The sequence below is a fragment of the Notolepis coatsorum genome (genome assembly GCF_963971535.1).
Source record: "Notolepis coatsorum genome assembly, chromosome: 3".
Taxonomy (NCBI): Eukaryota; Metazoa; Chordata; class Actinopteri; order Aulopiformes; family Paralepididae; genus Notolepis; species Notolepis coatsorum.
Window position 1 is genome coordinate 96,337,370 of NC_140167.1, and position 15,702 is coordinate 96,353,071.

Genomic DNA, 15,702 nt, shown 5'->3' on the forward strand with positions numbered 1-15,702 from the left:
CTGCATTTGTGATTCTCCCTTAAAGGGACAGTGCCCTTTTCCCTGTTTTTCCCTTTGTTCAATAAATATCTGTTTCTTGGCAAACCATCATACCTGTCTTGTGTTGTGCGATTGGGGTCGGTTACAAACCATAACAATTTATATCATATGATATGATCAAAAAGTGAGGGAGCAAAGAGACAAGCTTGCTCCCCCAAGTTCAATAGTCCTGGAGCCCGTGCATCGTCTGCTCCGTTAAGTGGGCGCCTATGTCCATGTACAGTAGAATGTAAGAACTCAGCATAAGTTATTTTCTTCAAGAAAGCAGACATTAATATGTAACATTTCAAGGTGTGATTTATTAGGCCTTGGGGGAGAAGGCCAGGAAGCAGCAAGACCACTGTCCTCTTTGTACAAGAAAATATTTAAAGACTCTCTGTCTCTGATAGGACAGATTCCAGCGGTCAGCAAGATAATGACAAAATTATGTTGTTGGCAAATTATTTACAAGCAGTATATGAGGTTCTCTTGTCCTTGTACCATTTCAGTGTGGAGGTTTGTAAACAACGGCCCGGCCCCGGGCCCTCTTGAGGCCGATTTGCCCATTGGCGCAACATGCCACTTTGCCGACCTCTAGCGGCTCGGGTGTGCATATTTTTTAATACAATATATATAGAATTAAAGCCCTATCTGTTGCCTGTCGATTGCTGTTTTATGCGACAAAACCCGTTCAGCGGTTCTTGAGTTACATGCCGATATGTGAGGCGTGCGCCAAAGGCTTCAGCAGACTTAAATTTTTTTCGAATACCACTCCCGACTTCAGAGGCTTTAACTCTGTCAATCATTTGACGATCTCGAACATTATTGGACAGGGTTGTAACCAATGAGTGTGGCTTTCCAATGATACCCCACGTGGGGATGAGTGAATCAGGAATCTAGGTGAAAAGTCACAAGTGAAAACAGGAAGTAAAAAATGCGCAGAATGCATTGGAGTCTATGAGAAAATGGAAACCTGCAGAGCTTTTTTTTTCACATTTTACCAACATCGCTCCTAATCACTCATTTCTGAACGGAATTTTATGAAATCTGGACATGTACTACACAAGAATTCAGGCTATGGACCCAGGGTATTTTCTCAGCCATTCCAATTTTTTGGGAAATATACTTTTGGATATTGCAACTACTACAGAAAAACGTGAGTACACAAGTTCAAGTTCAACTCATGTTCAGACCTATGTTACTCTATTTCATTAGCACTAAAAGTAAATCTCTTTATTGTATCAGAATGTTATCTTTCAAAAGAGACCAGGCTCATGCATGTGCTATAAGTATAAAGTATAGTATTTTGTATTGCAAAAAAAGTATGCAGTCCTCAAGTTCAAGTTTAAAAATGGCCACTTTTGGGGGCGCCATCAATATACAGTATATGCATTATTGTCACAAAGACACATTTCTGGACATTCTTTGCCTTTGACCCATATTGTCTCTGATTCTGATTATAATGGTTTCAAAGGTTAGACAAATAAGATCACTAGAATACATTCTAACAGCTCATGCTGTCAATCTAAATGTGCCACACTAATATTAACATGTACTCACCTCTCACTGACACAGAGGCAGTGGTCTCTGCAGCTCCTGCATGACATGAGTAGCCAGCGCTGTCTTCTGTCTTAAGGTCCTTGATGTGGAGCTGAAGCACACAGCCATCCTGCTTCATCTCATACTTCCTGCTGGCTCTCAGAGGCAGCCTGTTCTTCTTCCATTGCACCGACACCCCAGGCTTAGAGAGCTCACAGTACAGGGAGGCTGTGCCGTCCTCCTCAGCCTCCACACTCTGCAACTCCTTCTCGAAGAATGGAGGAAGTTCTAGAAAAGATCGGTGCAGAAAGAAGGAGTTAGAGATCTTCAGCTTAAAAAGAAGCAATTTTGAAGCATTACACAGTGAACATCCATGTACAGTAGAATGTAAGAACTCAGCATAAGTTATTTTCTTCAAGAAAGCAGACATTAATATGTAACATTTCAAGGTGTGATTTATTAGGCCTTGGGGGAGAAGGCCAGGAAGCAGCAAGACCACTGTCCTCTTTGTACAAGAAAATATTTAAAGACTCTCTGTCTCTGATAGGACAGATTCCAGCGGTCAGCAAGATAATGACAAAATTATGTTGTTGGCAAATTATTTACAAGCAGTATATGAGGTTCTCTTGTCCTTGTACCATTTCAGTGTGGAGGTCTGTAAGCAACGGCCCGGCCCGGGCCCTCTTGAGGCCGATTTGCCCATTGGCGCGACATGCCACTTTGCCGACCTCTAGCGGCTCGGGTGTGCATATTTTTTAATACAATATATATAGAATTAAAGCCCTATCTGTTGCCTGTCGATTGCTGTTTTATGCGACAAAACCCGTTCAGCGGTTCTTGAGTTACAGTACATGCCGATATGTGAGGCGTGCGCCAAAGGCTTCAGCAGACTTTAAATTTTTTCGAATACCACTCCCGACTTCAGAGGCTTTAACTCTGTCAATCATTTGACGATCTCGAACATTATTGGACAGGGTTGTAACCAATGAGTGTGGCTTTCCAATGATACTCCACGTGGGGATGAGCGAATCAGGAATCTAGGTGAAAAGTCACAAGTGAAAACAGGAAGTAAAAAATGCGCCGAATGCATTGGAGTCTATGAGAAAATGGAAACCTGCAGAGCTTTTTTTTCTTCACATTTTACCAACATCGCTCCTAATCACTCATTTCTGAACGGAATTTTATGAAATCTGGACATGTACTACACAAGACTTCAGGCTATGGACCCATGGTATTTCCTCAGCCATTGCAATTTTTTGGGAAATATACTTTTGGATATTGCAACTACTACAGAAAAACGTGAGTACACAAGTTCAAGTTCAACTCATGTTCAGACCTATGTTACTCTATTTCATTAGCACTGAAAGTAAATCTCTTTATTGTATCAGAATGTTATCTTTCAAAAGAGACCAGGCTCATGCATGTGCTATAAGTATAAAGTATAGTATTTTGTATTGCAATAAAAGTATGCAGTCCTCAAGTTCAAGTTTAAAAATGGCCACTTTTGGGGGCGCCATCAATATACAGTATATGCATTATTGTCACAAAGACACATTTCTAGACATTCTTTGCCTTTGACCCATATTGTCTCTGATTCTGATTATAATTGTTTCAAAGGTTAGACAAATAAGATCACTAGAATACATTCTAACAGCTCATGCTGTCAATCTAAATGTGCCACACTAATATTAACATGTACTCACCTCTCACTGACACAGAAGCAGTGGTCTCTGCAGCTCCTGCGTGACATGAGTAGCCAGCGCTGTCTTCTGTCTTAAGGTCCTTGATGTGGAGCTGAAGCACACAGCCATCCTGCTTCATCTCATACTTCCTGCTGGCTCTCAGAGGCAGCCTGTTCTTCTTCCATTGCACCGACACCCCTGGCTTAGAGAGCTCACAGTACAGGGAGGCTGTGCCGTCCTCCTCAGCCTCCACACTCTGCAACTCCTCCTGGAAGAATGGAGGAAGTTCTAGGAAAGATCAGTGCAGAAAGAAGGAGTTAGAGATCTTCAGCTTAAAAAGAAGCAATTTGAAGCATTACACAGTGAACATCCATGTAAGTCAGAGTGTAAGTTATTTTCTTCAAGAAAGCAGACATTAATATGTAACATTTCAAGGTGTGATTTATTAGGCAAGAGAATGACAAAATTAAGTTGTTGGCAAATTATTTACAAGCAGTGTGTGAGGTTCCTTGTACCATTTCAGTGTGGAGGTCTGTAAGCTGTTAACAGTATATGCATTATTGTCACAAAGACAAATTCCTGGGCATTCTTTGCATTTGACCCATATTGTCTCTGATTCTGCATTTTTGCTATGATGCCCCCCTAGCTCATGGAATGAACTCCAACAGTCCTTAAAGCTTGAGATTCTCCCCTCTGTTGCAGAGTTTAAAACCTTGATCTCCTTTGCCAATCAAGTTGTACATGTTTTAATTGATTTGTTATCCTTACTTGTCTTATTGTTGTGATTTTATATGCCTTTTTTTTGCTTAACTCTGAATGTACTCTCAATGGGCCTCATTCACGAAGCGATATAAAAACAGATGTCCTCTTATTTTGTTCTTAACTATAGCATTTTTTCTTATTTTGTTATTTTTTTTAAAACTTTGGCCATTCCCCTGGCTCTTTTATGTGTTTATCACATTTATTCTGGTCAAGGATGACCGACAGAAACAGGCTGAAAGGGTTCAGATGGGGGGGAAGACACTCTGGGAAAGGCACGGCTGCAGTCCGGGATTCGAACTCGCTAAACCCCAGATCCGTGACGAGCACGGTTGTCCACGGCGCCGAAATAGCGCTTGCGGTACGTGGTGAGCTACTGGAGCTCCCCTTATTTTGTTCTTACCTGGGATTCAGCAATGTTTTCTTATTTTTGCTTTTCTCTTAGGCAAGAGTGGTCGAGAACACCCAGATAAGAAACTCTTACCCAGATGAGAATTTTTTTAAAAAGCCTACCATTAATAATAATAATAATACATCAGATTTATATAGAGCTTTTCCTAATGATCAAATACACTTTACAAAACAAACAATGCAATACAATACAGTTTTAGTAGAGAAAATAAAATAATTATATAAAAAGGTGAGAGGAAGGAGTTCATGGGTTGAAAGCAAACCATTGGTCAATTGCCACCAAATACGACTTTAAAAACCCAGAACTTTTCAATAATAATAATAATTATTATTATTATTATTATAACATATATGCATGCATTCTGCTTCTGAAATGGATTATATATTGCTGTTAGAACAGTTAGATTCTCTGGCCGCCCAGGCCGTATGCATATAGAACGCATAATTAGAGATTGTCTAGATCTGTTCCTGTGCCTCCACACCTTCTGTGTTCTGAGCGCACTCTGGGTTTTAGCCACAGGGACCTTTCAGAGAGATGGGTGACAGCCTGACAGGTCCGGTATTTCCCAACAATACTGCGCGATTGGCTCTTGGCTCGTTCAGTATTGTAGTATAAGTCTTTATTTGTCATCAGATTAACACACACACACGCACACACATCCGATGGGCGACCCACAGCAACACACACACACATATGCACTGAGTCGTGAGTCGTGAGATGTGTGTGTGTGTGTAATTTTGAGATCAGTCGCAAATCGCTTCCTGTTGAATGGATCAGATGACGAACCTCGGCTGTTTTGCATTGAGCGAGAACGCGCATTTGAGTTTAAGAATGAGTGGGATTCATCATTCAACACACCTGGGTAAGAACAGATTTGGACGCTGTAAGGCCCAAGTTAAATTGACATTATCAACTTCAGAGGCCAGAATGTGGGACCTATAAACACATTTACTATCGAATAGCATTGTGAGGCTGAACAACAGGACCCATTGACTATGTAAATGTGCTAAAAAAAAATTTAAAGAAACATTTACAGACTTTTTTTAAATAGCTAAAAGCTAAAAGTTATGTTGTAATTTTGCAAACAAGGGTCGAACGGGTTGATGAATGCGGCTGTGAGTGACTTTTCTTATTTTTCTCTTAACACATTGAGTGCCACGCCCCTTCTGGGAAGTGACCCCTTCCGTGCCGCCCATTAAACCCATGTAAACGTAGTTATAGTTTGTAGAGCTAAACCTATATTTTAGAGTATAGCTATGGGTCTAATAACGCCCTTGAGTCTCAGTGAGCTGCTTCTGGTCAACGTGCAAAAAACAGATTCTTTTTTCATCCGTACATTTCCGGTTTATACCGTTTTGAATATGAACATAGTTCGGCCGCTTCTGGGCAATTCCAGGGAAAAGACACGAAAACAGCGTTTTTGTGTAATTCAATAAACACGTTTTCCTGAAATCATGAAATCAACAATAGATCATTATTATTATCCTTCGTCATGCACGCATGCAATGTGATTTAGACCGGCGCGCCGCTGAATTATGACAATTATTATTAGCTATGGCAATAGCTAATAAAAGAAATACCGTGACAGAAATGTAGATCTACGTTTCCGGCACTCAACGATCGGGCAACAGAACCGTAGATCTACGTTTTTGGCAAACAATGTGTTAACAGACGGTTAAGAAAAAAGATAAGAAACATAATAAGAGAGTATTGGTGAATGAGGCCCAATGTATCTAAATGAGGGAAACCTCAGTTGCCTTTCAGGTTTAAATAAAGGTTTGAAATGAAATTCCTTATAGTTATTGTCTTTGTTGAATGATTCGTGTCTCTGATTCTCATTATGAATATGTTGTAAAGTTGGATAGATAAAGATCACTAGAATACAGAATACAACAGCTCATGTTGTCAATCTAAATGTGCCACACTAATATTAACATGTACTCACCTCTCACTGACACAGAGGCAGTGGTCTCTGCAGCTCCTGCGTGACATGAGTAGCTGGCACTGTCTTCTGTCTTAAGGTCCTTGATGTGGAGCTGAAGCACACAGCCATCCTGCTTCATCTCATACTTCCTGCTGGCTCTCAGAGGCAGCCTGTTCTTCTTCCATTCCACCGACACCCCAGGCTTAGAGAGCTCACAGTACAGGAAGGCTGTGCCGTCCTCCTCAGCCTCCACACTCTGCAAGTCCTCCTGGAAGAATGGAGGAAGTTCTAGGAAAGATCGGTGCAGAAAGAAGGAGTTAGAGGCTTTACACATTGGAAATTCATGTACAGCACAAGGGTATGAATTTTTCCTCAAGACAACAGGCATTACCAAGTAATATTTAAAGGAACGACGGGTGGGTTTTAATAATTTAGAAAAATAAATAACGCACATCCTCGTTTTCGACCCTTACGGTCTTTTTCAAGTATTATGTTAATTTTAATCATTTACACAAACATGCTATACCCTGTCCATCAGTCTAATACCTGTGACAGTAAGTGTGGCACTGCTCTGCACGTCTCCCGTATCACAGGAATAGATGCCAGCGTCTTGGAGCTCCACCTCACGGATGAGCAGCAGGTTGAGTTTGCCCTCCTTGCGTGTCTCATATTTGCCGTTGGTGAGGAGGGGGATGCGGTTGCGTCTCCACGTAACAAGGGTCGTCAGGTCTGAGGTGACGCAGGACAAGGTCGCCGTCTCCCCCTCCATGACCACAGCATCTTCTGGCTTCTCCTCGAATAACACTATAGGATCAAATAGAGCAAGTGGGGAAAGTCAGCTCTTTCAAATTTGCAATCATATACTGCATCAGAGGTGAAAACACTAGGGCTGACCCCTATTAGTCGACTAATCGGTCGAAAGGAGCCGTAGTCGACTGGCCAACCTCTTAGTCGAATATACATATAATTTCTTTTTAAATATTTATAATTTTATTTTATTTTTATTTTTTATCATTCTTTCCAAGAGAAAATAGGCCTAGAAGCGTGGCTAACGTTAATGGCACGCATACCAGAGGCTAACTGCCTATGAAAACAGGCACAGAGGCACTGAAAGAGGATTTCACCCATCTAATGAACACACTAGACTAGACAAATATCAAGATGTATCCATCAGTGGACCAATTGCATGCTTTTGCAGAGGACAAGCAGCCTTCAGTCGACTCCCTCAGACATTAAGCACCCCCCACAGCCCAAATGGAACGAAAAATAAATAAAAATAAAAATATTAAAAACATTTAAAAAAAATATTATACTTTTATTTTTTTTATTTTTTTCGACTAACGGCAAATTTTGGCCAATCATAGTCGACCATCCAAATCCTTAGTCGGGGACAGCCCTAGAAAACACTAAGGCTGAGACGATATGCCATTTGGAAGAATTGATCATTCTTTGTCGTTGCCGCCATCTTTAGTGTTACAGATTTCCCCATTCAAAACCACCACAGTGTTCCTTCTCATGTCAGTGGTCTCTGGATGTGATGGAGGAGTGCGCTGCATATTGAATGCACAGTGCAGAGTTGCAATTCAACTGAATTAACATGAAATGCGGATGTTTTAACTAAAACATGCCACAAGACCTAGTATTTTAGTATAGTATATAAAGTATACAAAAAAAATTGCACTTTATTCAACTCACGCAGTTATTGATAATTATCGATAAATCGATAAGTGGTCTCAGCCTTGAGAAAACACGTAACTGTAGTGCCATCAAAATGGAATACGATAAAGGGGGGCACTCTATACTCATCACTTTCTCTCCCTCATCATTCCTCTCTTTACCTGTGGGCTTGGGCACCACCAGCAGACACGCGGAGGTCCTCTCCTCCCCGACCACGAAGGCCACGGTGCCCGTCTCCTCGGTCGTGGTCATGGTGAGAGTCAGGCGGTGCCGGCGTCCGTCGCAGCTCATGTGGTTCATCTCGTTCTCCTGCAGCGGGCTGGCGCCCAGCCACCACACGCCCTCACTCACGCCGGCCAGGCTCAGCTCGCACGCGAACACCGCGTCGTCTCCCGCCGCCACCGTCAGGTCCTGTAGCGCCGAGACGATCCGCACGCGCTCTGTGGAGGAAGAAGGAGCTAGAGATACAGCCGGCCTTTTAGACCATGTTCTGTTACGGGTCTGTTGGCGGCACGGTGGTGTAGTGGTTAACACTGTCGCCTTACAGCTATACCGGCTCAGTGGCCTCGTGGGTAGAGTGTCCGCCCTGAGTTCGGGAGGCTGGGAGTTCAAGCCCCGGCCGAGTCATACCAAAGACTATTTAAAAATGGTACCCATAGCCTCCCTGCTTGACACTCAGCATCAAGGGTTGGTTTGGGGGGAAGTCCTTGCGACATACTAGCGTCATGTCCAAGGGGTGTACTTGTACATCAAGCTGCCTCACGCTACGGAAACAGGAGATAGGCTCCTGCCCCATGTGCCGTTACGGCTCGAGAACCATTGGTTCTTAAAGGCAACTTCTTACAGCTAGAAGGTCCAGGGTCCGGGGCGCGCCGCACGCTGCAGTCCTTGTCTGCTCCCGGCTGCCCTTGGGGGGGGGGGAAGGACGACGGGATGGGAAGTGCAGAGAACATTTCATTCAGCGCATGTGTGTGTGTGTGTTCCTGTGAGTTCTTCTTCTTCTTGTGATTCTTTTTAGAAGAAGTCTTTATTTTGTTACGCAGCAACACACACATGTTAAGATGGGTGACACACAGGAACACACACATGCATTGGGTCGCCGATGAAATGCCTCTCTGCGCTGGACCCATCCCGTCGTCCTTCCCCCCCAAAGGGCAGCCGGGAGCAGCAGACATGGGCTGCGGTGTGGGCCGCCGCCCGGGGACCAATCCAAGTGCTTCTGTTGAGGGGAGGAAACCCTTGCGAGCACAGAGGGGGGAGAACATGCAAACTCCGAAAGGCCGGGGAGATCCCCCACCTGGGTACCTGGTAACACAGCAACCTGGTCGTCGCCAAGCGGGAATCGAACACCACCATACCGCACTCAATTCAATTGATTATCCCATTGGCCAAACAGGCGTTAGCCTTACAAAATGTAGTGCTAGTGTAACGGAGGTACCGCGAGTATATCCACAGTCACGATGGACTTCAAGTGTTGTGAGGTGACTGTGGCACGTAGCGGTACTGCAAGTAAACTCACTTCCCCTTAAAAGGCATCCAGACACATTACCAAGAAGTGAATTCACCTCTTGGTATAGTGGTCTGCGATGTCGCCCGCGGCCGCGCGGGAGACCGGGGTTCAACTCCCACCCAGGGCATGTCAAATAAGACCGGTTTCACTAATTCAAAAGCTCACTGAAATGAGATGGGATCCATCCACCTACCCCTCACGACGAGCTTGGCGGTGGTCTTCTTGCCCCGGGTGATACAGCAGTACTCCCCGGCGTCTTCCAGACACACCTCCCTGATCTCCAGGCTGTGTGAGCCACCACTCTTCTTGATCACGTAGTGTCCTCCTCCCTCGTCCAACTGGGTGTTGTCCTTCTTCCAGGAGAGAGGGGCGTTAACGCTGGAGATCTCACAGGACAGGAGCACGCGTTTGCCCTCCATCACCACCTGGCTCTCCAGCTCCTTCTTGAAGAACACAGACGCAGCCGCTGGAACAGGAGGTGCCAAGAAGGGGCTGATATTAGCAATGGCTTTAACATGTTTACCTGGAACAAGAGATAGTGCTGCGTTATCATATCAGAAACAAAACCAAACAGAAGAAAGGATGGATGATTCAACTGTGCACTGTTCCTCGGTGTTGGAAATGCTGACATAATACAGTATTATGTCGGTACAGACAATACAGATAACTAGAAATACCGCATTGAGGTTGTATGCGTCAGCCAACCAGTAGCTAGTGGGGGCTTAAGAGTAGGAGGCGGGGATCTCCCTGCTGACTCCCTGCTGAGTCCAATGGCGCCACCCGTGAGTCTTTTTGAGATATTAACATAGGGGGCGGGGCTTAAGTGTAGGGGGCGGGACAAACAGACAAATTAAATAGGATGTCCCTGCTGAGCCCAATGACGCCACCCGTGAGTCTGTAGGACAACAGTTCACAAGATACAAAAGGCGGGGCTTAAGTGTAGGGGTGGGGCTTAAGCATGGGGGCATTGTTAACCTAGAGTCCTAGACCAATGAAAGTAGTAGTCTGTACGGAGTGGACGTTTGTGTCAAATTTGGAGAAATTCCCTCAAGGAGTTCCTGAGATATTGCGTTCACAAAGGAATGGAACAGACATGAGGTCACAGTGACCTTTGACCTTTGACCAACACAATCTAATCAGTTCATCCTTGAGGTCAAGTGGATCTTTGTGCCAAATTTTAAGAAATTCCCTCAGGGCATTCCTGAGATATCACGTTCATGAGTACAGGACAGACAGACAGACGGACGGACGGACAACGCGAGAGCGTAATCCCTCCGGCCACCACTGTGCTGTCACCGGCCAGTCTATAGTTATAAGGTGACATCATGCACACTAGCTTGGCAGGGAGGTGCCAACCTGCCATGAAGCCATGTCTCCCAATGGACTTGTTTCTTGTTTAGTGTTCATGTCCACTTAGTGTTTAGTTGTAAAGTATAGACTATTATTGTTTCGGATATTCTAATAAATCCGACTGCCATATGAAGCCCTAGTTCAGCACACTATAGCTGGCTGGCAGATACCCAGGCCTATGATTGGACTCTTCCAGCGGACGACAAGGAGACCAACTGTAAAATAGCCTAAATATTCATATGCCATGGCCTGTTGGTTTGTAGCTACTCCTAGTAAGTCCCTGAAGCCTGTTTTTGGGATTCGAACTTTGTCAGGGTTTTTCGAACGAACGTTCGAACCTTCATTTTTAATAAAAAATAAATAAAAGAATACATTTTTTTTTAATAATTTATTTTATTATTATATTTTTTTTAAATATCCTCAAACTAAATCCTCAATTTGAATAAAGTGATTAATCTGATTAAATTAGTATTTTTCTTCTTTTTTTTATCAACTTTCCAGACCAGCCCAGCCCAGGGAGAAGCCCCAACCCAACTAAATCAATTAAATCAACTTTAATATAACTCATACATTTATTTTAATACTATAATATTAGTGTAGCCTAATATTTATATGCAACTGTGAAGAAAAACCCCATTGGTTTAAACAGAATTAATAGAAAAGAAATATTAAAAAAATATTTTTTTATTTTTGTATTATCTTTTTTATAAAAAATTCGAATGTTGATTTTGAATTCGAATGCCAACGTAATGAACGAAGGTTCGAACGTTCGAACGTTTGGGCTCGGCCCTAACTCCTAGTGGCACCTACCCCTCACGTTCACTTCAGCCGTGGTCGTCTGGTCTCCAAAGACGCAGCTGTACTCTCCTACGTCCTCCGGCTGGGTGTTCCTGATGTGCATCTCGGCTATCATCCCATCCAGCTTCATCTGGTACCTCCCTCCCGGACTCAGCAGGTCCTCTCCCTTCCACCACTGCACCGGCACCCCGGCCTTGGACAGCTCACAGTGGAGGATCACGTTGCCTCCTTCTTTGCCCTCCTGGTTCTTCAAACCCATGTTGAATGTGATGGGGATAGCTGTGGACATCAACAAGGATTCCATGAAGCTGACATACTGCCTTCATCGTGCTAGTTCACAAGCAGAATCAGAACCAGGAAGTCTGAAATCACAAAATACAGTGAATGTACAGGAAGTAACTAGGCCTGTCCCCGACTAAGGATTTGTATAGTCGACTTTGATTGGGCAAAATTGGCTGGTAGTCGACTAGTCGAATGCAAAAAAAAACGATATTATAAATTTTTTTTGTATCATTCCATTTGGGTTGTGGGGGGGGGGTGTCTGAAGGCTTCTTGTCCTCTGCGAAAGCATGCAATTGTCATCTTGATATTTGTCTAGTCAGGGTATTCAATTATAATTCAACAAGGTCCAGTTAGAGAACATTTCCTCAAGCAAAGGTCCGAACATCATAATGTCTAGATTCAGATTGCGTTATGATTCAGTGCCATATATATATATTAGTGCTGTCAATCGATTAAAATATTTAATCTGGTTAATCACATGATTGTCCATAGTTAACTTGCGATTAATCGCAAATGAATCGCATAATTTGAATATTTTTTTGTATCTACCTTAAACAGATCTTTTTCAAGTTCCAAGTTTTAATATTCTTATCAACATGAGTCAACAAATGCTTGCTTTATGCAGCCATTTAACACAAAAGGATGACCCTCATGCATTGCAAATTTGCATCAAATTCAAAACAGAGTGATGCACAAAATAACTTAAAAGAAAATAATAATTTTAAAACAATGAATAAAGTGTGCATGAAATAATAGGGGAAAGAAGACTTTAGGAACTTGTTACATTCACCCACACAAGGGCTGAGTAATCACACACCCCCCTCTCTCTCACACACACACTCTCCCAGCTCTCTTTCTCTCTTGCCCCTTCCTCATCTCTCTCACCCCCCCTCGCTCACACACACACACACACACACACACACACACACACACACACACACACACACACACACACACACACACACACACACACACACACACACACACACACACACACACACACACACACACACACATTGAGGAACAGAAACAAACATAGCATCAATGAGAGTATCAATAATACACCTGAGTGAAGTGAATAATTTTTTTTCTAAAAAGTGAATTGTGAGTTAAAAAAATAGTGGCGTTAATAGAATCTTGCATTAACACGTTAATACCGCCTTAACTTTGACAGCCTTAATATACACACATATATATATATATATATATATATATATATATATATATATATATATATATATATATATATATATATGTTCACATTGAACTGGAGGGATTATAAATAAAGGACTCTAATAATAAATTATATAATTTCAAGTAAAATAAGGGCTGTGTTTAAATATAAAAAAAATACATAACAGAGAGCTTTTGAATTTATTTAAAATAAAGTTCTTCATTTTAGAAAAATGAAATAAAAAGTGCAGCTTGAGTTTCCCTCTCTTCTTTTTTGTTAACTCCATTTCACGAGTCTTTTATAATATTTTTTTTTATAAAAAACAATCTCAACACATCTTAACAATTGAACAGTTTTAACACCTCCTTTTCTTTCTTTCCCTTACAGTATATCCCACTCCCCCACTTTCTCTTGATCAGTGAGAGAAATTAGCTCTAGCTTGTCCTGCCAGCATTTTGAATCTGGGCTGGAATGGTGTCAATGCCATTATCATGCACATGTCTAGGTGCTCATTGGTGAGCCTGGAACGAAATGTACTTTTAATAATGTTCAACTGTATGTGGAGCCAAATATGGTCAAGATGTACAGGGCAACTTTCCTCATAAGTGGGAAAGCTGTCTCCGAGACCATTTGCTCATACACATGCACACACCCATAGAGTCTGCCCTTACGTGTGATGACGATGTTGGCTGTGGTCTTGATGTCTGCGTGGACACAGCTGTAGACTCCGCTGTCCTCCAGCAAGGCTTTCCTCATCGTCAACTCCATCAGCGAGTCTCTCTTTTTGATTTGGTATTTGAGTCCATTGGTCAGCACCTCCTCTCCCTTCCTCCACTCCACGGCGAGGCTGGGTTTAGACAGCTCACAGCTGAGGACCAGGCTGCTCTCCTCCTCCACCTCCTGGCTCCTCAGCTTCACCTTGAATGTGATGGGAGGAGCTGAGAGGACATGGAGTGAACATAAGTAAGTATATAATAATAATAATAATAATAATAATAATAATAATAATAATAATAATAATAATAATAATAATAATAAGTGAGTGGAGACCTCTAGCCACCCAAACAACTGCCTCTTTGCACTGCTGCGGTCACGAGTCTCATGGCCGGCACAGAGAGACTCAAAAGGAGCTTCTATCCTCACGCCATCAGGATGCTCTATGACTCTATGTAACACTTTTTACATTTACACTTTTTATTGTTATGCATTGAAAATGGGGGACCCCTGATGTAAACAAGAGGAAAGTCTTTCTCTGGTCTGCATCCCCTGTGGGTATTGAGCCGTACTGTATTGTACCCATTCTGCAATCAGTTAATAAAATGTTCAATCAATCAATCAAAACTAACTCATCCATTCTACACTCATTGCACACACTCACTTTAAACATTCACCTTTAACATTCACTTTCGACCCTTTAAACACATTTGAACACTACTCATTTACCTACTACCTCATTTTTAGAATTTAGCATTTTGTTTTAGCATTTTGTACATTTAAATTTTGTATATTGTATATTTTGTGTTTGGTTTACCTTTTACTGTATCAGGAGGCTCATACAGAACAGAACCAAGCATTTCACTGTACGTTGGATGTTTCGTCTTACCCTTGACGGTGAGCTCAGCAGTTGATTGGCTGTCACGAGTCTTACAGGTGTATTTGCCGGCATCACTCTCCTCTACGCTGTTGACGACCAGTCTAGTGAGCCGTCCCTCCTGCTTCATCTCGTACTTGTATCCAGGTTTGAGGACGACTCTGCCTTTCCTCCAGTCCACCGGGGCTCCAGGCTTAGAGAGCTCACAGCAGAACACACCGCTGTCTCCCTCCTTCACCTCCAGGCTCTGCACTTCTTGCTTAAAGGTTATGGGTAGGGCTGTGAAAGAAAAATAAAGAATTTCTTTTATTGAAAATAGAACCCAAATCAACCGTATCATATATTTCAAACCTATAGGGAGGTGTAGTAGTCTGATGTCACTTTAGTTTCCCGCGCGGTCCACCCGTATAGGGATTTATCATTGGGAAAATGTATTATCGGCTATTGTAATTTCAAGCGAGGTGCACCGCGCCGTAAACCACTACACCTCCCTATTAAGGGTATGCCTTGTGGAAATTACCCGGGGTCTCATTTATAAAACTGAGAATCCACACTAGAAGTTTGCGTGCGCTCAAAAGACGTACCGTACTTTTTGGACTATAAGCCGTGGCTTTTCCCCCCATTTTTCAACCCTGCGGTTTATATAACGGTGCGGCTAATCTATGGATTTTTACAGCTAACTGGGCTCGCTCCCTCAGCTCTGTGACCGTCAGATCAGACTCGTAAATCTGCTGCAGAAGTGCACGCCTTGCCCCTCCTCCTCCGCCTCACAGTCGAGCCCTCCTCCTCTGCCTCACAGTCGAGTACATGAGCAGCTCCTCTTTCAACATAACTGAAGCATTAAACAAAATGACCCAGTCGACTATTCACTTTAGTTTAATACATGAGGCATTGTCTAATATTATCTAGCTGGCTAGCTACTGATAGCTCCTGATATCAACGTCTGATATCATCAGTTTGACATTCGATTTCACAGTAGTTGGCTA

General features: G+C 42.8%; 1 protein-coding gene across 1 annotated transcript in view; it reads right to left on the bottom strand.

Annotated features, from left to right (window-relative positions):
- Positions 1 to 15,702, bottom strand: part of obscna (obscurin, cytoskeletal calmodulin and titin-interacting RhoGEF a) — a gene marked incomplete at its 5' end in the record, with an annotated part of 182,792 nt that overhangs the window by 103,942 nt on the left and 63,148 nt on the right. The window contains 9 exons of the mRNA XM_084311315.1: positions 1,579 to 1,845; positions 3,261 to 3,527; positions 6,356 to 6,622; positions 6,881 to 7,138; positions 8,173 to 8,451; positions 9,715 to 9,987; positions 11,682 to 11,948; positions 13,797 to 14,063; positions 14,729 to 14,995. Of these exons, the coding sequence (XP_084167441.1) occupies positions 1,579 to 1,845; positions 3,261 to 3,527; positions 6,356 to 6,622; positions 6,881 to 7,138; positions 8,173 to 8,451; positions 9,715 to 9,987; positions 11,682 to 11,948; positions 13,797 to 14,063; positions 14,729 to 14,995 (2,412 nt within the window). The remainder of the gene's footprint in view (positions 1 to 1,578; positions 1,846 to 3,260; positions 3,528 to 6,355; positions 6,623 to 6,880; positions 7,139 to 8,172; positions 8,452 to 9,714; positions 9,988 to 11,681; positions 11,949 to 13,796; positions 14,064 to 14,728; positions 14,996 to 15,702) is intronic.